The sequence below is a fragment of the Bactrocera oleae genome, chromosome 4 (assembly GCF_042242935.1).
Source record: "Bactrocera oleae isolate idBacOlea1 chromosome 4, idBacOlea1, whole genome shotgun sequence".
NCBI classification, from domain to species: domain Eukaryota; kingdom Metazoa; phylum Arthropoda; class Insecta; order Diptera; family Tephritidae; genus Bactrocera; species Bactrocera oleae.
Window position 1 is genome coordinate 7,056,381 of NC_091538.1, and position 22,096 is coordinate 7,078,476.

General features: G+C 32.6%; 4 protein-coding genes across 6 annotated transcripts; 2 read left to right on the forward strand and 2 right to left on the reverse strand.

Moving 5' to 3' along the window:
- Positions 1–2,361: 2,361 nt before the first annotated feature.
- Positions 2,362–11,349, reverse strand: lolal (lola like). Of its 3 annotated transcripts, none has more exons than XM_014246791.3 (4): positions 10,941–11,349; positions 4,640–5,521; positions 2,775–2,861; positions 2,362–2,700 (listed from the first exon to the last, which is right to left on the reverse strand). In XM_014246791.3, the coding sequence occupies exons 2-4, from the start codon at positions 4,739–4,741 to the stop codon at positions 2,506–2,508; spliced, it is 384 nt and encodes a 127-aa protein (XP_014102266.1). In that variant the 5' UTR covers positions 4,742–5,521; positions 10,941–11,349; the 3' UTR covers positions 2,362–2,505. The 3 variants fall into 3 exon arrangements, with proteins under 3 accessions (XP_014102266.1, XP_014102263.1, XP_014102264.1); XM_014246788.3 differs by lacking the exon at positions 10,941–11,349 and adding an exon at positions 10,799–10,900; XM_014246789.3 differs by lacking the exon at positions 10,941–11,349 and adding an exon at positions 10,358–10,378.
- Positions 11,350–11,703: 354 nt separating this feature from the next.
- LOC106626777 (nitric oxide-associated protein 1) lies at positions 11,704–13,879 on the forward strand. Its single transcript, XM_014246608.3, has 2 exons — positions 11,704–12,317; positions 12,391–13,879. The coding sequence occupies exons 1-2, from the start codon at positions 11,804–11,806 to the stop codon at positions 13,863–13,865; spliced, it is 1,989 nt and encodes a 662-aa protein (XP_014102083.2). The 5' UTR covers positions 11,704–11,803; the 3' UTR covers positions 13,866–13,879.
- Positions 13,880–14,286: 407 nt separating this feature from the next.
- Naus (cortactin binding protein N-terminal like nausicaa) lies at positions 14,287–18,626 on the forward strand. Its single transcript, XM_014246761.3, has 5 exons — positions 14,287–14,471; positions 14,541–15,381; positions 15,443–15,629; positions 15,684–15,826; positions 16,272–18,626. The coding sequence occupies exons 2-5, from the start codon at positions 14,568–14,570 to the stop codon at positions 16,967–16,969; spliced, it is 1,842 nt and encodes a 613-aa protein (XP_014102236.1). The 5' UTR covers positions 14,287–14,471; positions 14,541–14,567; the 3' UTR covers positions 16,970–18,626.
- On the reverse strand, positions 18,533–21,973 carry Nup75 (nuclear pore complex protein Nup75). The gene is made up of 10 exons (XM_014246762.3): positions 21,819–21,973; positions 21,043–21,756; positions 20,857–20,979; positions 20,455–20,804; positions 20,288–20,400; positions 20,124–20,228; positions 19,938–20,065; positions 19,682–19,872; positions 19,457–19,613; positions 18,533–18,748 (listed from the first exon to the last, which is right to left on the reverse strand). Exons 1-10 carry the CDS (start codon positions 21,843–21,845, stop codon positions 18,623–18,625), a joined length of 2,034 nt encoding a protein of 677 aa, XP_014102237.1. The 5' UTR covers positions 21,846–21,973; the 3' UTR covers positions 18,533–18,622.
- Positions 21,974–22,096: the final 123 nt, after the last annotated feature.

Genomic DNA, 22,096 nt, shown 5'->3' on the forward strand with positions numbered 1-22,096 from the left:
TTATGTGTGTTTCATTAACTTGCGATATTAGCGTAAGTACATAACCTTACAAAACCATTCGCCATTTTAAATACACGAAATTTTTACTAAATAATGTTGGAAACGATGCACTATTGCACCCTTTCCACGACAGTAGAGTTTAAGAAACCGAAACGAACCCGTGTTCTTAACCGGCCAAAGACTGTCAAATGGGCCGCATGCTTCAAAATTATGAAAGTTTTTTGCTGCTATAACAACAACAACAATATGCGTTGTTGCTGCCAAAACAAGAACAAAAACACGAACTGTGCATCAATTGTCTGGGCTTCGTATTCGCACCGGTTTTGAGCTCCATATTATGCTGTTACAACTACAAAAAGTACGATCAGTATTCCGAGTGGCGTTCAAAGCACAAACTGTGGTGAAATGTTACGCTGAGTTACATACATAACAATGCGCTGAGAGATAAAGTCTGCTTAAATTCATATGCAAACTTGTTTCTTGTGCGCCTTAACAATTTTTTAAGTATATAATTTTCATTGAAAAATTGATAAAGACACATATGTATATTTTTAAATAAAAACAACAAATTTCTGGCGTTTTAATTTATTTGTGTCATTTAAAAACTATATTTCACATGTACGTATGTATATATTTCTTATATTTTTCATACTATTATAATTATGTTCAAGTATTATTTAAATTTAAAATTTTGTTTTTCTATCGCGCGTCGGTTTTTTCTTTTATGTATTTATTTTATGTTAATTTAAACTAAAAGTTAATAGCGATTATTATGTTTGCAATTTGCATCTGTGTTTCGTTATCGGCAATAAATTGTGGAAAGCGGTTAAAAGTTCGTTACATTTAGCATAATTGGCATGTATTTATGTGTATGTGTGTGTGTAGTTATATAATTTCATGCTTAAAGAAACTGAATTTTTAGGTTATGTATGATAACTGCAATGTGTCTTAGGCTGAAACCAGTTTAAACGCAAACATAAATCGCTGAACACAAAAATTATCAATTATTATTTAAATTAAATGAGCTATTATGTTACAAAAGCTTTGGGGCCATTTACTTATATTGTGTGTGTGTGGTGTTTTTTAATGTTTTCTGAGAATAAATTATTTTGGAAGCAATTCATGTTGAATAGCGAGCCTTACAGAACTTTCAATGTGGTGGTGAATTTGAAATTTTAATTAGCTGAAAGCAACAATATTTTTAATTAACTGCTATAACTTTTTAGTTGCATTTTTAATGAGAGATTAAAAAAAGATTATTACACATTTTTTACAACAAAAATTTTTTAATCCGTAAAATAATTGTACAATGGCGTATGTTATTTTAATTTGACAGTTAGTAGTCTTATACGCGTATCGAAAGTGTTTTGGGCTTAGCTGGTCGAGTTATAACAAAACAAAAAACATTTTACAACAAAATTGCGCGTATTTTATGTTGACGTATTTAAAATCAGAGAAAAAATATTTCAATATAATATATATACATATATTGTATGTATAAATATAATTTATAACCACTTTGTTGATTATTAAATTAAAGCAAAGTTGTGAAATTGCCAAAAACATAATATTATTATTTAAAACTGTATAAATTATATTTTGCTGCCATGAACGCTGTAGCACTCGCTTCTTGTCTGCATGTTTATATATATATATATATATATATGTAGTATAAATGTACGAATAATTGCAACTCTAAATGGGTAGCTTAGTATATCTTAGTGCTAAACAGGAGGTACAATCCCATTCTTAGTATTTTCAACCCTTACATTCGCCTTTTTACAAATTATCCAATTTATTTAGCATTCTACAGTAGTATCGTTTATAGTATTTTTTTTTCTTTTTTTGCTTTTTCATTAATTATATTATTATTTATACACTACAAAATTCTTTATACTCTCCAACTAGTGGCAATTAAGTTTTTTATAATTTTTTATTTTAGTTTAATGTGTGAAAATAATAATTTTTAATTTATATATATAAGCCAGTGGTGAGACAGTATTGAGTTGAGTAAAATTACGCACGCATATATGTATGTATGTATATGTAAATGTTTAACAAAGAGTAAAAAATTAAGCAATAATTATTGCCAAAGAAATATATTGTTTATTAGGCAACATTATGCAATAATTCGGATATTTTTTTGTTGAGCTAAGTGTAATATGTAAACTGCATAATAAACGAGTTAAGTGCATACACAAGTAATCGTTTGGGTATAGCACTCACATGCTTTGTAGTTTCAATTAAATATTTTGTTCAACTATTTAGTATGTTGTGGTAGCTGTTTTTTTTTTGTTTTTTGCATTTTTAGTACTTTACTAAATTTATCAGTTAATTACAAATAATTTTACGCATTTAAAATAAAATTTAAACGGCTTTTATTTATGTTCATTTAAAATTATAATCATTCCTTATTTTTAGTTGTAGGCGTATTTTGTTTTTTATTTATTTGTTGCATTATATATAGTCGTATGTTTTTATTTATTTTTTAATTATTTACCACCATCAACCTTCCCGTTTTATGGAACTGGGAGTTTCTGCCAGACCTTTCACTTTGAGGCGATCAGCAGTTTTCAAAAAGGCCGGCAATTGTTCTTGCGAGACATTTACTTCGCCGGCATACATAAATTCTAATATAGCTTGCAGATGTATATACGAGACATCTTTTAAAATAATGATGGGATGTTTCGAAGGATTTTCCTGTTGGTATAAAAATTGTTACAAGCGTTTAGAAATATCTCGTAATTTCGTTATGTAAATTTCAAGCTATATACCTCCAAAAGTGCTTTGAAATACGGGCTACATGCTGATAGAACCATTTTGTGCGCTTTGCAAGTTTGTCCTTCGCAGGCAAGTGTTACCTAAAATGATAATCATAAATTTTAGTGTGCGGAAAAGACAATTACACAACTGAAATAAGCTGGTTACTAAATGTACAAGTATATCCATCATAAAAATATTTCGTTGTCTATGTTCAGGCTTTAAGGCACCCAAAGTAACCATTGGTGTTGCAATACATTGGCTGTTGGCCGTGTATGTATGTAACTATAGATGTTAATTTACACCTATTTACTTATATTTCAACAAAGCGTTCTTCTAGTTTTGAAAACCTTTAAAACAACAACAAATGCACATATAACTCATTAAATACTAAATGCAACCTAACAACAAGCAGCAATAAAAACGCTGTTGGCGAAACTTCCAAGAAAGCAATGGATAATAAAGAAACGAAAAGAGAAACTCATGGCTCAATGACACAACAAAATAGCAAAAGATGTTTCGTTAAATCGAAAAAAAAAAACAAAATAAATACAATCAAGGTAAGATTCTTGCAGTTTAACATTTTGTATTTTTTCGCCGAAATACATGCCGTACTAACAAATTTTAATGAAAATAACACTAATATTTACATAAAGTGCAGTCAATAGCAGAATATATATATATATATATATTATATAGAACTAAAATAATTTAAATTTAGCTATGTCAAGTTCTAAATCGTCTTCGATTAATTGTTTCAATATAATGAACGAAGAAGGCTTAAATAGATGGCCACTTAGTTGAGAACCAAAGAAAATTATTATAAATCCATTCCCACGACAGTCGGGTCTACGTAACCGGAATGGACCCGGAATTTATCCGGTCAAGGACTGTCAACTCGGCAGAATTCTGCCGCTACAACAACAACAACATTATAAATTTCATTTATATAACTTGCTGAGACGAAGAAACTCAGAACTCTATTTTTGAAGGGTGGCAGTTTCCTTACTTCAATTTATATTTTTAACTGAGCTAATATCCTTTCCTAATGGAGTTCTTGAGCTTATATAGAAATTCGTTTCGATTTACATATGTTAGTAAAATAGATAAAAAAAAAATTTGCTGAAGACACTGAAGGCCATCTCAATCGAGGCTTATACCAAGTGTATGGAAAATTGGATTAAGCGTTGGCATGCTTGTTTTAGCCCAAAAGGAGCCTATTTTGAAGCAAATAATAGATAGATAGGTATGAGTAGAGGTATGCACCGCGACCTATGGTCTATTGTGCTCTCGCTTAGGTCACAACGACTCATCTAGCGCCAGCATATTGATGATATTGATGATTGACTTCAATATACTGGAGCAGATAATAAAGATTTGTATTTTTTTTCAACAGCCCGGATCAAATAAGATCAAAGCTATATCGAACTAAGCGATTGTAACCACTCTTCAAAACAAAAATCGCACCAAAAATAAACTAACCTCACTCTTTTTTTTTTAGGAGTAAAAATAAAAAAACTTGTTTACCTTCGTCTTGGCTATAATGATTCGTTTTAAAACTTCATATCAAGCCCAAAATTTGAGAGAATAAATAAAGTATTATAATAATTTAAATAAAATATTATTATAATATAATTGTGCAGTATAAATTTTAAAATACTTTTATTTTAGACAAATTAGTTTTTTAATTTAAAAAAGTGCTTTAAATAATTAGTAAATAATTATGGGTTTTCATTATAAAATTATATTATTAATGTATGGTAATTTATAATTATTTAAAAAACAGTTATTAAACGCACGCACACAATTAATAGCAATATCTTACTTTTTCAATTTAAAAATTATTACGTTTATAAACATAAAAATGTATAATACTTACATCTGTAAAACTTTTCTCGTCCCTCAAATGCCGGAACGAGGTCACCATATTCGTTTGGAAATCGTTCCATTTTAGGAAAAACTGTTGATCAGACGACATCATTAAAGCGGCTTTTTGTTATTTACGAACGCAGTCAGGAAAATCGAAATAATTGTTTAGTACAACACAGCCCTTTGACGTTGGTCCAGTCGGGTTATAATAATATGCGAATATTAGTTGAGAAACTTTCCAAAAGTGCGTATGAAAAGCGTTTTTCTATTTATTGATATTCTAATTATTTTATTTGCCAAAGCTGCAACCGCTTTGCGAAATAGAGTCCAATATGGGTCAAGAGGCGACAACAAGAAATATTCAAAATCACACAATGCTTTTTACTCCAATACAAACAACTTCACACACTCATGGGCGCTCCACAAAACCTATGCAAACTATACTGTATCGGAAGTTTTTTGTTGGTATTGCTGTTGCTAGTCTCTTGTTGTTACTGTCGCTGATGCTGCTGCTCCACCGTTTTCAATTTAATTCGCGTTACACATATGTAGTTGTTGTTTTTAGTGGATCACAATAACGCTATACGGCAAATAGTGTTGTTGATCTTTTCAGCGTTTAAATATTATTATTTTTTTCTTATTTGTCTTTCACTTTTGAGCGCGAAGAGAATTCGCAATAGTCGTAACAAATACAAAATAATAATAAAATACGAAAACAAATTGCTCTCACGTTGGTGGCTTTTCCTCTGGACTATTGCATATACTGTGTTCAGGGCACAGTTGCGATCAGATCTGCACGCCGTGTATTGCACGATCAGTAATTCAACTCACGAGAGCGTTTCCGCTACTTCTATTTTATTATTGTTGCTTGATTTGGATACGTTGGGAATTTCTGTAAATAATAAAAAATGTAAATACATATATAAATATATTTACATATGTACATATGTATATGCAAGTATGATAATTAAGTAAATTTCCTTTGCTAAATGAAATCTAATTACACAAAAGCTTAATTAATTGGAGAGAGCGCGTTCTAAAATTGTTAATGATTGACAAATGTAAAATGGATATCTCACTAGAAAGAAAAATATTTAACATATAAATATACGTATATATATTGTGAGCATAATTAACAAAACTTAAAAAATAAAAATTTGTTTATTAAATGCTTATAGAAAATATTCGAAAAGTTGTTAGCTGCCGAGCGCACGAGCAAAATGTCAAAACAATGCCCACATATGAAAATCAGTAAAAATGCAAAAATTTTTCGCTCAAGGAAATCTGCTTTTAGTTCAGGAAAAAGCTGCATTCCGCATGGCACTCAAAGTATGCGTTTGTAGTTAAAATATTCTGTGTATGAGTATTCTCTTTGGACAGCAATTCATTTGTGTAATTGTAAATATGTTTGTATCAATTTTTTGCAAAACAAAATAAAACACAATAATAAAAAAGAACACATACTGCAAGTGGAGAACAACAATTAAATAGGTCGCCAATCAATTAGATGCTTTAAGAAATTGAAAACATCTTAGGGTAATCAGTACATACGGATGTGTATGGAAATGTGCTGTTTAATAATTTTCGAGATCTTTCTTGATTAGACTAGTTGCAACATAGAAATGCAGTTTTATGTGTTCTAAGCAACGTCGTAGAGCAAAAATCGTGCTTCGGGGAAGTTTGTAGAGAGTAGTTGGAAATTGCTGCAGAGCAACGTACACCCTGAGAACTCCAACTACAGGAAAATTTGTTCGCAATCTGCCCCCTCTCGCCTACACCGGTTCTTAGTTCCGCCAAGAATATACATATGTTCATTTCCAAACTACATTTTCACTAAGATTTGCAATTCATAAATGTCTCGAAAGTATTTTATCAGTTTAATAAAAAAATGTGCCAACGAAAATTGTAAATTATTTACTATAAATTTCTAAAAGTTGATTGTTTTGAGATTTATAACAATTTGCTGTAGTAGATATGTTCAATCTTCAAAAATTAAATCTTAAGAATAAATAAATACTTTTCCATATGTTAAAAATCATTAATTTTTTTAAAGGTTTAACGAAAAATGTCAAACCTCCACAATAAACGCTTATATAGTACACATACATATGTATGTATGTAGTTAGTGAAGTTATTGAAAATGCAATTGCGCTAACATCATGCATACAAAACCAAATAATGTAAAATGTTGCTTCATACCACAATTGCTCGATTGGAAGCTCCCACAAAACTTTAAAGCCACACATAAGCCAAGCACACGTGCATATGTATTTTTGTTGGCGCTCTTTAAATACATCCGTATATATGACATACATAGGTGTATGCATACATATTTATACAATACAATATACATACATATGTACATATATGCAGGTATGAAAGCATTAAAAGTAAAAGGAGAAAAATAGCAAAGTAAAATGAGCCAACCATGTGCAATAGGCAGTGTGGAGAGCAAGCGTACGACGTTACCAATCCAAGCGAAAAAAATACCTTTCACTTTTCAAGGCAATTTCTGCGCTGTTAGCTAGCTAGCTGTACCGCTGCACGACGCTGCACTGCATCATCAACGTACAGAGAGTTAACCGACACATAACTGGTGATTCAGCGTTGGTAGAGACTAAAACATTGCCTCATACTACAAACTACATACAAATATATGTAGGTACAATGTAGTAGGTTTTTATTCACACATATGTTATGCTATACCCGACAGTAAATTTGTCAAATACCTTATTATTGTGCTACTAGCCCAAGTGAGTACTGAACATAAATGCTGCGTATTACAGATAGCCGAAATCTTGTTTGAATTTTTATACTAAAGTTGAAATTGCTTTGTAATATTTACAATTAATTACTTTGAAATATTTCACCGGTCTGTAGTTGTTTGCGAAGTCATTCGGTTAGAACCAGTGCTTTATGAAAGCAAAACATACATTTTACTATATGGTTGCATCGTTAAGGGTTTGCCATAAAAATCCAGCATACAAAGCATTATCTCACTTAACACCCTCCCAACGCGTTATTTTTTACTCTATCAGTTGATATTTTTTACTCGACAGATCTCTGTCGTTACGCCTGCGCACAGTTTCAGCTTTGAACGCGTATGAAATGTGGAAATGTGTAACATTGGGAAAAAAAAAAACTAGGAGAAAGAGAGTGTAAAAGTTTAAAGCGCGCTAAATTTAGCTTTGTATTACTTTTCCATGAGCGATTTATTTCACATTTTATTGTGCAACCGTAGCAGTTGCTTTTTTTCTGCCATTATCGCTTGTGTTGTCTGTCTGTTAGTAGAAAATCGTCCAATGAGTTGTGTAAAAGCGCTACGCCAGCATAAATAATGAGTTGCTGTGCAGTAAATATGTTTGTTTGACAAAAAATTACTTTGTTACTTCATGCTATAATTTCATAAAAACGAAATTATATTTGGCTAAAATAATATGTAGATGTTACAACTACTTGCAAGGTATATAATTTTATAAAATGGTAACAATTTATAAAAAATTACTTATTTCACATATAAAGATGTATATTTCTCGTTCAAGCCAAAAGAAAACACAACTTGAGTAGACATAAAACATTTTCACGTGAAATTAAGAAATGTTCTGCATTGAGAGACACCAACCTAACAGATATGATCATTTTTACACTTAAGGGATGCGCTTTGAAATGAATTAAATATCATTTAGTTAATTAAATTTTGCATTTAAAAAAAATGTATACGATTAACAAGAAAAAATGTAAAGTTCGGTTGCGCCAAAGCTAGAATATCATTCACAAATAAAGAAGTTTCCTGCCAAAAACAACTTGATTTTGACATCCTGTCAAATAGAGAAGTTTACATAGAAGAACTTGATTTTGTTAGTTCAGTTTGGATGGCAGCTATAGTGGTCCGATATCGGCGGTTCCAATAAATTAGCAGCATCGTGGGTTGGTAAGGCATATTTTTATAGAGCCTACGACGTTTCCTTTCGGGTTTTACAAGTTGCTTGGCAAACTTAACATATTCTGTTCAGTGGATAAATACACCAGGTCTTTATTATTGAAGAAACAGGCACAGATACTTTATAAATACCATATGAATTGAAAATGAAAATCACAGCCCGTGTACTTAGTCATTTAAAACACTGTAGCTACATGTATGGCAAATATATGTAGTTATGGAAGAGTGGGATTTTTAGATAGTACTTAACGATATTTTTTCTCTGCCTATTCTACATATTTTGCTCCCAACACAGAAAACTCATTGAAACTCGCTATTATTGGGCCTACAATACTTTCGTCTCAATGTGAATTAGCAAGCGCTATGTTAGTAATGTATTCAACAGCACTTATTTGATTCGAGAGTAGTTTTCCGTCACTCACAGTTCTTTCGCAACTTTGACAACAACACCAAACTAATGGCTTTTGCTGCCAACACTTCATATTGTTGCTGCTGCTAAAAAGTTGCGACATTCAAGCAATCAATGAAAAGCAGAGAATCCAACGAGTCTATGCTAGACAATAACAATAACGACCAGAAAACATTTCTGTATGTACTTTGGTTATAACAAAAAGTTTCATAAAATTCAAAGAGTAGCAGCTAGCTTGCAACGAATTCTCTCAATTTTTTTACATTCCTTCTGCTGTGAATAACGGATAAAGTGGTTAGAATGTTGTAGATTGATATCTACTTTTATATAAAAATAGATCTCTATTTCGTACTAGCTGGTATTACTGATCTGTATTGTTCGTAAGTACCGTTTGGCGGGAATGATATATTAAACCGCAAAAATATCAATAGTGTTGATGTTGCTTTTAATATTGTGGTCGTCTTGCTAAATTAATGTATAGTCGAAGTTATGAAGCTTTTCTACTCGAAGAAGCGTTATCATGAATTTACGCAATAAATAAAATGTATGGCCTTCCATACAAGTTAGATGCAGTAGATATTTAAGCATAAACTACTTGCTATAGATTAATTAAAAAAATCTCTAACTGGATTCGCTTGAATGCCGCCCGCACTATCCTTCTAATTTAAAAGCTTGCAAGTTATTAAGCAAGGTATGTTGCATCACCTTGTCGAAAAGTGCACTTCTTGTATTCGTAAAAATTACTTCTTTGTTTACTTATTAACTTGTGCAACAGCTGGATGAAGTGAACTTTACTTTGCATCTCCTCTGATTTTCAAACATAAAAACGATATTCATAAAAATCTTTAACATTTCACAATAACAATAATATAACAATATTCACACAATAGGTTCATATATTAAAGAGAAGCAACTTAGGAGAGTTTTTAATTTAATTTAATTTTTTTGCCTAAATGTTAAATGGGAAATGATGTGAATTCAATTCCAAGCGCATTAAAGAGATATGCAAAAAGAACTTGTTATGAATATGACAAATTCTACTCTTAACGATTAATAACCGAATTCCTTTTTATGATTTTCTCCGTTGATAAAGCAAATACGAAGTAGCAATACAAAAAAAAATAGGGAAAAATATTGTGTAATAAATGCACTTCTTGTTTGCCGACATCTTTACAGACATAGGTAAGTATATAGCCTCTTGAGTTTACTATTGCACTTGCACAACCAATACCAGCCGTCAAATTTACCAACCAAACAACGGCTTCAACATGGTCATCAGACGGCGGCTAGCAATACGAACAAAAGTACACACAACGACAAATAGTCACGGCAGCACGGTAGTTTAGTAGCAACAACTGAACAATAAAAGCCCAACTTACATTTCTAGAAAAACCACTTTTTCATAGAAATTGTTTTTTAGGTCGCCTTGGACTCATTTTTCGTTTTTTCAACTACGCCACGCTCACTTCACTTCTTTACTTATTGCTTCTTCGCAATTGTCTGGCTACTCTTTCTCTCTCAATTTCTTGGCTCTTTGCTTTTACTTCAACAAATCCACTGTCGATCAACGACGACGACTTTACTCCATTTACACAAGCACACGCATTCAAATAAAAAAAAAAAAACACACACACACAAACATAGTCACATATATTAACGCGTGCACTATTTCATTTTCTTGCTTACAAGAAACTTCTTTCGCAATTTCCTTATACTTCAACAGCGTGAACGTAGCTATCACCCACTAGTTTTTGATGCACTACATACATATACATTCTGCATAAGAATTACATCTGCATTATATTAACGTTTTAACTTACGAATAATTTTAACTTCATAAGCACACAGGATCTATTCACAATATTTTGCTTTCCTCTGTTACTCACTAAATTTCATGTATGCATACATGGTCATTTCGTCATTCATTCTTGCTTTCACCGCACCGCTGTTTCCTAAGCTTACCTCTTTTTCAATACTTTTTTATTAAGCACACGCTGGTCTGCTCCTTTCTCTAGTACTAGCTGGCTTGCTTTTTCTTTCGTCTTTCACGGCGTTCAACACAGAAATGCACACCGCACAATTTCTTCTTCTTCCGTTACTTTTCTCCAAGATTTCGCTTCAGCTATCTATTTCTTTCTTTTCCTTTTCACTTTCAACTTCTACTTTTTCGCTTCCTTTATTAAAAGAAAATTAATCTTCTAACTTCCAATTTACTATTTTCATTCATTTATTTTGACACGTTAGATTTTCCACAGTAAGCACGCAATGGTAATTGGAAAGATTCCGCTTGTTTTGCACTATTCGATGCAACCGATGAAAAACAATACTCTACTCAGTCACCGCCTTTCAGTTTCAGCGAGAAAAACAAAATGAAAGTTGTTCTTCTTTCCTTTCGATTATTTATTTTACAGCGAGTTTACATTGAGAACAGTTTGACAGAGTTGCTAATCGGATCTTTGTAATATTTGGCACATTACTAAATACTTGATAAGAACTACACTTACCGCAGACAAAGGTTAAATATTTAATAAAAATACCTTGCAATCGATACTCTAATACTATTTTCATTTCTGTGAGAATATAATGTTCTGAATTTCCTAAATTTCCCTGTGGATATAATACAAGTTAAAATAAAACGAACAAACCCAATATGTCAGTAACTGTTCCCATGTCTCATTTGTTCCAAAAACCAAAAACAAAAACTCATCAGCTGTTTTGTGTTATGAATTTATTCCTATTTTCTTATTTCCACGTGAATCCACAATTTTGTTGTGGTTTTAAATTAGATATTGACCACATTATGTTAATTAAAACTATTTTTCAAAATGCTTTCGCTTCGACGATCAATTAAATATACTTTACAAAGTTATATTAAACACAATGTGCGCTTTTGTAGCAGCAATTTAATTCGACAGACTGCCAATGAAACCGAAAAGGAACCAAAGCTGTCCGTACGCCAATCTGAATGGAATCTGGCACAGGAGAGATATGCTAAGCATCCTCTAATTCTATATAGTAACAAATTGGAAGAGCAAGAAGAATTTATGACACCTCAACAATTCCGAGCGTATAAACATAAAGAATTAATAAATGAAAAGCTTACATTACGAAATCTACAAAAACAACCACTTATACCTGAGCCACAGCGCAGTGTTAAGGTGGACGATAACAGAGATAACAATTTTCCAAACAATTGGATGGAAGATTATGAATTCTATGAGGGCAACGACGACGAGAAACATCCCCCTTACGGTACAGCCGACAATAATATACAGCCTTCATTAGTACCTTGTAGTGGTTGCGGAGCACATTTGCATTGTACTCGGACTAATTTGCCAGGTTAGTTGATTTTAAATGCTGAATTTTAAACTAAAATAAATTTATTGTAACAAAAATTGTGCACTTTATTTAGGATACATTCCAGCCGAGATATTTGCTGGTCGCACGAATAAAGAACTCCAAACCATAACATGTCAGCGCTGTCATTTTCTAAAGAATTATAATATTGCTTTAGATATTGAAATAAGTCCAGAGTCATACGTCGAAACCATATCCCGGATAAAAGATGAACATGCCTTAGCAATAATAATTGTAGATCTATTTGATTTTCCATGCTCCATATGGCCAGGTATAGGCGATGTTCTTGGCCACAAACGTCCGGTGTTTGTCGTAGGTAATAAAGTAGATTTACTACCACGGGATCATAATAATTACTTGGATCATGCTAAAAGTTGTTTGAAAGATCAAATGCTGCAGTGTGGATTCGACTCACTTAACATTAAACACATTGGCTTAATTTCTGCTAAAACGGGCTACGGAATAGAAGAACTCATAACTCAACTATTCAAAATATGGGCATACAAAGGAAACGTTTATTTAGTTGGTTGCACGAATGTTGGAAAAAGTTCTCTCTTCAATATACTTTTAAATTCAGATTATTGCCGTCCGGAGGCTACGGACTTGGTTCGCAAAGCGACGACCTGCCCTTGGCCAGGTACAACTCTTCAAATGCTAAAGTTCCCTATACACAGACCTTCAGATATAAGAATATATCGACGTTTTCAGCGGCTAACTTCCGAACGTTCACAGAAGTACGCTGAGCACGCACTTCGGCGCCAGAAAGCACAAAAAACTGGCGATATTAACACAGCTCGTCTTGTTGGTAAAATTGGTAGGACTTTAGTTAAGAATGAAGAAACTGTTGATGCATTCGCTGTCAGAACCGGAACACAACCAATAGTTACGTTGAATGAAAAAGATCCACGATATCGTGAGGCTAAGTGGTGTTACGACACACCGGGTGTAATGCACCCAGAGCAGTGTACAGAATTGCTTACAACGCAAGAATTGCAGCAATTGACACCTCATGGTATGATTTTACCTAGAGCTATACGTCTCAAACCGGGTATGAGCCTCTTCCTAGCCGGCTTAGCTCGTTTGGATTTCATAGAATGTAAATACGTTGATATTGACTGGGTAAAAGTAATTGTATTCAGCTCTTTACACCTACCTTTGGTTATTGCTCAGACGGATAACGCTGAAAATATGTACAAAGAATACCTTGGCACGGAAGTACTCGGTCTACCATACGGCGATGAGGTACGTCTATCTCGTTGGCCAGGCTTAAAAAGTTCCAATGAAGTTATTCACCTTATAGGTAAGTATGAGGATGCAATCAGCTCCGAAATAGTTTTGTCATCAGCTGGTTGGGTGGGACTAAGAGTCCCTTATGCCAGTGATTGTACATTCAAAGCATGGACACCTCATGCCCGTGGTATTTATGTACGTTCCCCACCATTGGTACCATACGCAGAACGCTTGGTGGGTAAGCGTATACGAAACTCTTTAGCATATAATCTAGGAAAGTCATTTATTTTCAAAAAATAAACTATTCATAAAAACCAATATTTACTTGGCTTTCCTTTACAAATTCTAATATGTTGAGTCAATGTTGTTGTTGTATCGGCAAAAAACATTCCTGAAGTAATTTGGAGGAATGCTGTCGAGTTAACAATCCTTGACCGAATAAAAATTGGGACCGTTCCGGTTATGTAGACCCAAACCTCTGATGAGCTATAAAGTCGCTGATGTTATAATTGCTTGAGTATACCTGAAGCCGCGTTAAGGTTGAATATAAAATAAGAAAAAAATAGATAATGTTTGCATAAATATTTTCTAATCTATTAAACTACTATCTATAATCTAGTTAAAAAAGTAGGTGTGTATTTTAATACTTTTCAAAAATATTTACAAATGTATTTGCAACCCTATTTTCTTTCCTGCTTCAACAAAAATTTGACATTTCAAAACTTCATTGGGTACATAAGGAGATAAAAATGACAACAAAGAAAATTGGAAGAATTGAAAATTTTTAAGAGAAATTTAAAGATTCGAAGTGTTTTTTATTAGTTGTGCAAAACTTAAATTGATTTGTGCTAGTTTATTATGGAACATTAGTTTCTATTTGAGAGGCTATCTTAAGTACTGGAAAACGTATGTAAAAATTTGTTCTAGTTGATTAGCTCGTTCAGTACATAATTAAATTAATAATATAACTTGTAGTTTTATGTGAAGTAATAAGGCGACAAAATGGAACAAAATTCTGTGGACCCATTTGCTTCCGAAAACAGCGGAACTGCCCGCTTTGTGGATAAGTTAGTTGATAATGGTTTAGCGGGTAGCGGTGGTGCGTGCAGCAGCAATAGTGCAACTATAAACGCCACGCATGAATTTCAAACCATGAAACCGGGTTTGGGACAAAAGCCCGGTCAAACGTCGGGACGAACTGAAATACCGCATAGTGAACTAGTAAAGATGCTCTATTTTTTGGAGGGTGAGCTTCAAGCACGCGACGTCGTAATTGCTGCATTACGAAATGAACGAGTCAAACAATATATAACTCAACTGCGTTCGAAACGTGTGCAACCAAATGATCCGTATGCGGCAATTTTCCGTGATAAAATAGCACTAGCCGGCAATATGATTTCGCGAGAATCATCCACACAAGCGGCTCAAGCAGAAATGGAAGTACGACAAATAATTGAACAGCAAATGGAGCAACAATATCAAATGGTTAGCAAACAACGTGCCACGCATTTGCGAATGGTGAACATACTTACTGAGTCTTTGGAGAACAATCAACGGATGTTGCAGGAATTAGAAGAAGAAAAGCGAAAACACGAACATGATACAGCTCAGGGTGATGACATAACCTATGGCTTAGAACTAGAGCGGACTAAGTTACGGCAAGAGTTGGAAGAGGAACGAGCGCAATTGAAAAAAATGGAAAAAGAAATGAAAAAGCTACAAGAAACTTTGGATTATGAACGTAATCGTCAAAAGCAAATTGTTCTCTTGCTTATAGCTGAACGTAAAAAGATTCTTATGAAGTACATTGAAGAGGGTTAGTATTTGAGCTTCGAATTTTTCGTCAAAGAAGCTTTATATATAATTTATTAACTTAGGTAAACGGTCAGAAGACTTGGCGCAAATATTAGCAGAGGAGAAACAACGCTCTGATACTATTGCGGAAGGTCTGGAAGAAGAGAGTAAAAAGTCATTACGTATGGAAGAGGAAATGGAAAAGCAATCTGCTGCTTTCGATAATGAACGCAAAACTCTCAAATTGACGGCTGCCAAGGAAGAGACGCGGTATTTCGTTTGACTAGCTAATTCAAATTGTATAATAATTTTTAAAAATTGCAGAGTTAAAGAGCTCGAACAAGAGGTTGCGTTGCTGCGTGCTGAGAATGAGGCTTTGAAGAAACAGCAGCAGATACTACAACAAAGTGTGGCGGCTGGTGTAAGCGGAACACTTGTTGGCGGTGCCAAAGCTAGAACTCTCAGTGGTGAGCGTGCCAGATAAGCATACAAATTATAGCATGTTAACATAATTTTAATTCAAGAATTATTTTTATTTCAAGCGGAAAAATTTTGCTAAACTCTTCTAACATTATTTATTAAAGTCAAACCAAGTTACCTACTTCTAACCCAATTTATAAAGGTGACTTTATTTATTAGCATTTTATCACTTTTAAAAAATCGCGGCATTATTTTCACTAACACATTTTAAGGTAATCTCTGACTTACAACATTTATGTTCACTATATCGTCATATCTAATTATACATCATAATGTTGGTTGCTTATTAAATGTCAGTAAATTTTGTGGCACATACTTTATTAGCGGCATTTTTCATTTACATCGATATTGCGCTACGTTTTTTTGTTACATATGTACCTAAAACTAATTTATAAAATTTTATAAGAAAACTAAACAATTTCTATTTTACAGATGATGCATGTGCCACACCAATGGTAAATATTGCGAAAATCGTGCAACCAACAGCGACTGTAACGAGTGTACCCGTTTCTGGGCCAACAACCGGCATTGCACGTGCACCCGGCCAAACATTGCGCAGCGGTGTTGGCAACGCACTGCCTGCTATAGCAGTAGCACAATCAGTTGCAGCTGCCATGCCGCTACAAACAGTTGCATTAGCTAATGCAGGCAATATCATCGGTGATAGCGCAACAACTGTAGCTGCTGCAATATCAGCAGCAATTACCTCAACAGCAAACAATTTAACAACCGGCACTGTCGGTGGTGCTGTTGGTCCGATTGTGGCAAGTGCACCACCATCACCATCGCCTGTGAAAATGCAGCCAACAGCAACTATACAGCGTGCCCCAGGTGGTAAATATGCAGCTTTGGCTGCAGCCGCTGCCGCATCGCATTCGCTGGATCAGACGGCGACGGCGCCACATCCAGTGCCAATTGCTGTACCACCCGTTACAGTACCACCGGCTGGGGCACGTGGTGCACCACCACCTATACCACCCAATAAACCCATTGTTCCGCCAAAGCGTGAACCATCGCTGTCGCGTTTAAGTTCGATTGCTGTGGCTAGTGCTGTCTCCGGCACGGTTGGTGTAAATTCAGCTAATTCGGTTGGCATTTCAAACGCTACACCCAATACAAAATTAAATTAAATACGCTATAACCGCCAACACTGTATACTGTTTCCGTATAAACAACTTAATAAGAACGCGACAAATCTAAGATTTACACATAAAATCGGTATTCAATTACACAAAAAACTAAATCAACTATATAACTGTTTAATGCATGTGGATATATGCGTAAGTTGGCTTAGAAGTTTATCTTTTCGGTTTGTGGAAAATTAGTTTAAAAATTAAAATTAAAGAATTCACATTATACCTCGGTTCTTATATGAGCATAACCAGTACACATTATACCAATTGTTGGTATAAATGTTTAAATTTTAATTTTATGCGGGTAACGCTGCTTGCTCTGCAGCTTGTGAAATTCATATAAGCATTATTATTATTATATTTTATTTAAGTTTCTTGTACAAAACTGTGTAAACGTAACATAGAAAGTTGTTTTTATAACAACACCTGCTTTCTGTAACTGTTAGCACAGTAGTATGCTACACTTATGGTATATATTGCGAAATTTGTGCAACCGACAGTAGTGTTCCTAGGTGGGGTGTATTGACTAAGCTCCAGGTTTTTTATTTAACTAAAATATTACAAAACTCTTATTGACAAGTAATTTTCGAATTATTTTTATTTCTTTTTTTTTTCAAAAGTTTAATATATATTTTATACCTACGATCTTGCTTTTATATAAAATATTTACAATGAACAAACCAAACAAATCTCTACCCTGTAGTCACTATTATACTCTCCAACAAAACAAAATCGAAAAATAATCATGGCCATATATACATAGTTGTATAATTAATAACCGCTAAAACATATATGCGTTACTAATAACAGTTATAAAAAAAAATTGCAAAATTCTAGTATTATATATAAACATACATATAAATATTAATTTGAAAAAATAAAACCATAAAAAAAATATAACTTAACTGAAAGTAGTAAACGCTTGCTCGATTTGGCGAGTGAAAAACAAAAGTAAACAAAAAACAAAAGGCAGCAGAAGAAATTGTTAATGAGGCAATGCGTCAATGCGCAAAAGTATTACATACATACATTCACACGTAATAACAAAGCAACTAAGAATTATATGGTGATTGACGCCAGCAAAAATGAATTACGGTATTGTGAATTACCCGCATCTATTGTGTGAAAATTTAAATATATGTTAAGCTTAATGCCCTTTTGTTGTAGTTTCCTATAGTTTGAATATATATATATATATATATATATATATATATATTATATAATGAAAGTTATGTGGTATGATTTTTACATAATAAGTAGTTCTACTCCTTTACTTTAAGTTTATTTCTTTAAATGGTAGTATACTCGCCCGATATACATTTAGTTTTGTATTAAGTAATTACGAAATAAACTTTTGGAAAGCATGTTTCCAACGAATTTGTCAGGATATTTTGACACATATGACTCAATAAGATCGCAATATTGAACCACTTGACTTTATCCTACCTACATTTTTTATGTATTTATAATTATTAAGTCATATTTACTGTAAACATTACGAATAGTAACGACGACAGAGCCAATGTAGAAGCCGACTAAAAAACCACAATCAGAAACAACTTATTATTTTTTATGTCTAAATGCGGCGTGTAAACAATTTGTATTTAAGGTTTAAATTTTAAACAATAAATATTGAATGATAAATAGTATTCAACCCATAACAGTGTTTTCAATTATTATAGCGCGTGATAGATTGCGTGCGCAGGCCAAACGTAGTAAATTGATGATTTCCTCAATATTTTCGATGCGATAGTCCTTTAAGATGTTGATAGGTTCCTATAAAGAAAAATTAATTATCAAAATAAAATACATTATAAAAAAAATTAATTATAAAAAATATACATTATAAAAAAAAATAATTACATAAATAAAATTTATAAAAAAAAGTTTATAAAAAAATATTACAATAATTATAAAAAAAAATTAATTATAAAAAAAAAAATTACTAAAAAAAATTAATTATAAAAAAAATATTTATAAAAAAAAATTTATAAAAAAAATTAATTATATAAAAAAATATTTATAAAAAAAATTATAAAAAAAAATATTTATAAAAAAAAATATTTATAAAAAAAATTAATTATAAATAAAATTAATTATACAAAAAAATATATATAAAAAAAATTAATTACATAAAAAACAATTTATAAAAAAAAGTTTATAAAAATATTTTAATTATAAAAAAAAAAATTTATTATAAAAAAAAATAATTACTAAAAAAAATTAATTATAAAAAAAATATTTATAAAAAAAAAATTATAAAAAGAATTAATTATATAAAAAAATATTTATAAAAAAAATTAATTATAAAAAAAATTAATTATACAAAAAAATATCTATACAAAAAAAAAATAATTATAAACATAAATTAATTATAAAACAAGTTATAAATAATTTTAAAAAAAATTATATTAAACAAAAATTATTAAAAAAAAAAAAATTAATTATAAATAAGCAAATAGTTTTCAAAAAGAAACAACATACATCCGGATACTTTTCCAGACGTTTTTTCTTCTTATCTATTAGAGGCACCAGCTCGGTTTCTAAGTGTTGTAGTATGGCGCAAGTCTCTTTGGAGAGTATTTTTGGATCCTTCGATTCGAGTAGTGGTATGGAATCAATGAGTAGTGAAGGCCAAAAACTACAAAAAAAAAATGAAATGCATCAAATGTGAATACATTTAACATGATATTCTCTAATTTTTCATACTATTCTGGTGTTATTTTCGACTCTAAGAGATTGACTAGCAACTCGGCAGCAGGCAAAAAATCTCGCTTTCGGTAAAATTGATAAAAATCAAAATATTTCACTAAAAATACTAAACGTGGCGATATGAACATTTTTGCGCCAATATTTGCGATCACATCTGGGCAGAGCATATCACCGGTTTTGGAATAGTGCTGTAAAAAAAATAATAATTTCATATTACACAGTTTTCTAATAAAAATAAATAAAAACTACATACGTTTAATAGAAAATCCGCTATCGATGTGACATAGAGTGTGTCTTTCGAGCGTATAGCCCACTCTAAAGCATTGCCATAACGCTGTTCATTAAGTGATTTCTTTGACTGAATTTTACAAATTTCTTGCTCTAGGAAGGCAATTTTAAATTTATACAAGTTAAAATATAATTATATGGAAAATTTTACCAGCTTCGAAAAAGCGCTTCTTCTGTGCGATGCCGATAATTTTCAATGCCTGTTTCTCCGTGCGAAAGGGTATTTTTGTGAGCAGTAGCGCCAATGCGGCTTGACCTACAAACGCGAAAAAATAAAAGTAAAATGCAATTGTATATGTACACTATGCAATTTACCCTCTTGGCCACAATGGTCCAGATAGTCCATGCCTAATTGCCATAGAGAGTTGCGTGTCATAAGAGAACTTCCAAAATCATAAAGTAAACAGTCGCGCAATTTTATGCATTCACTAAAAATAGAATATATTAATATTTGTTGCTATATTTGCATATGCAATGTTTACTTGACTTGATTTTCGCCCACTATTTGCAACTGTCCACAATTGTAGAGCAAGTCCGTGAGATGTGTAACGAACCATTGATTATCTGCCATCAGCTGTATTGCATGTATAACTTGATGCATATCGTTTTCCATGAGACTGAGTATAACACGATCTAACTGTTTCATTTGCAACTCATTACTGTTGTGTCCTTTGAGGCGCGCCCAACGTGATAGCCATGTGTTGGCAGCATTGCCCAATTCGAAATGCTTGCATGCATTATTGGTGTAGAACAGATAACCGGGAAAGAATTCATACCAATATTCGGTTTCCTGTATTTGTGTATTCCACATTTGTGTATCACCTGTTACTAACTGTAAAAAAAATATTTAATTTTTGATTTGCATATTTATTGATTTTACACACCTGAATTAGTTCTTCTAGGTTTGGTTCAATGGCGAGAATATTTGCAGAAATTTTTCGTTCGGTGTCAGTGAGCCAATACTGCCACTGTGAACGGAATTTTTGTATTGAAGTAGCTCCATGCATCTAAAGAAAAAAAATTAAATAATTATTTTAATTTTATGACAAAATTTCCCAAACGGTACTTACACTATAAGTGGGCATGGTTTTCAGTATCTGATCTGTTAGTTTAAAGTGTGCCGTTTCAGCTTGTGGGTGTAGATGTAGCAAAGCACGTGCCACATCTACTTGGCCCTGCATTATTAGACCTTTAAGCGCTGGCCAATAGTCATCGTTGTCACTTGCTTCTCGCCCTAATAATAGAAGATCCGTGGCCATACGTTCCGCAGCAGGAAAATGAAAACGTATCCAATCGAGTAGTTGTGGTACTACCGCATTGGATGGTGTTGCATCCAGAAATAATATTTCACTTAGATGCCACACACATTCAATGGAATAAAATATAGAAATGTACTGTTGATATTTAGCTTGTGACTCGGCATCTTCAGCTTCTTCTGCGCTTGCCATAGCATCTTGCAATTTTTCAAGACATGCTCGTATAATACTGCGATAAGTACGAGATATTTTCATATAATCTGCTTTTGAGCCGCGCTTTTTAAGCTCTTGTAGTGCCACAAATGTGGAATTCGCTTCGGCCACAAGGCTACGTAGGATGGGATCATCAAAGACAAACTCCGGTTGAAGCATATGTATCAATACGTCATCTTTACCAGCAGATTCAGTTGGAGCATCCCTCGTATTACTGGTAATTGGTCGAAAGGCAGATAAAGCAATTTTGTTACCAGAAACAAATTGACCAGTGAGCGTGTTCTCATACCGACTGCACAATGGATCAACAATCGCCTATTTAAAATACAAGCAGAATTATTAAAATGGCAATAGTATTAATGTACGATACTGCTTACAAATATGGCTGGCTGATCTTCCTGCATTGTTGAAGATATTTGTTTATTCGCTTATTTTTCTCGATGCCTTACAAATGTAGACACATTTGGCGCTCGTACTTTTGACAGTTCATGTACATAAGAGTTGCCATATTTTGTAGAATATGTAAACACTTCAAATTAACACAAAACATATAATATAAGATTGTATATACAAATAACCTATATTTGTTTTAATTTTTTGTAAGTACAATATAAAATAAAAGATATTAATAATAGTATTTGAAAAAAGTTTAGTT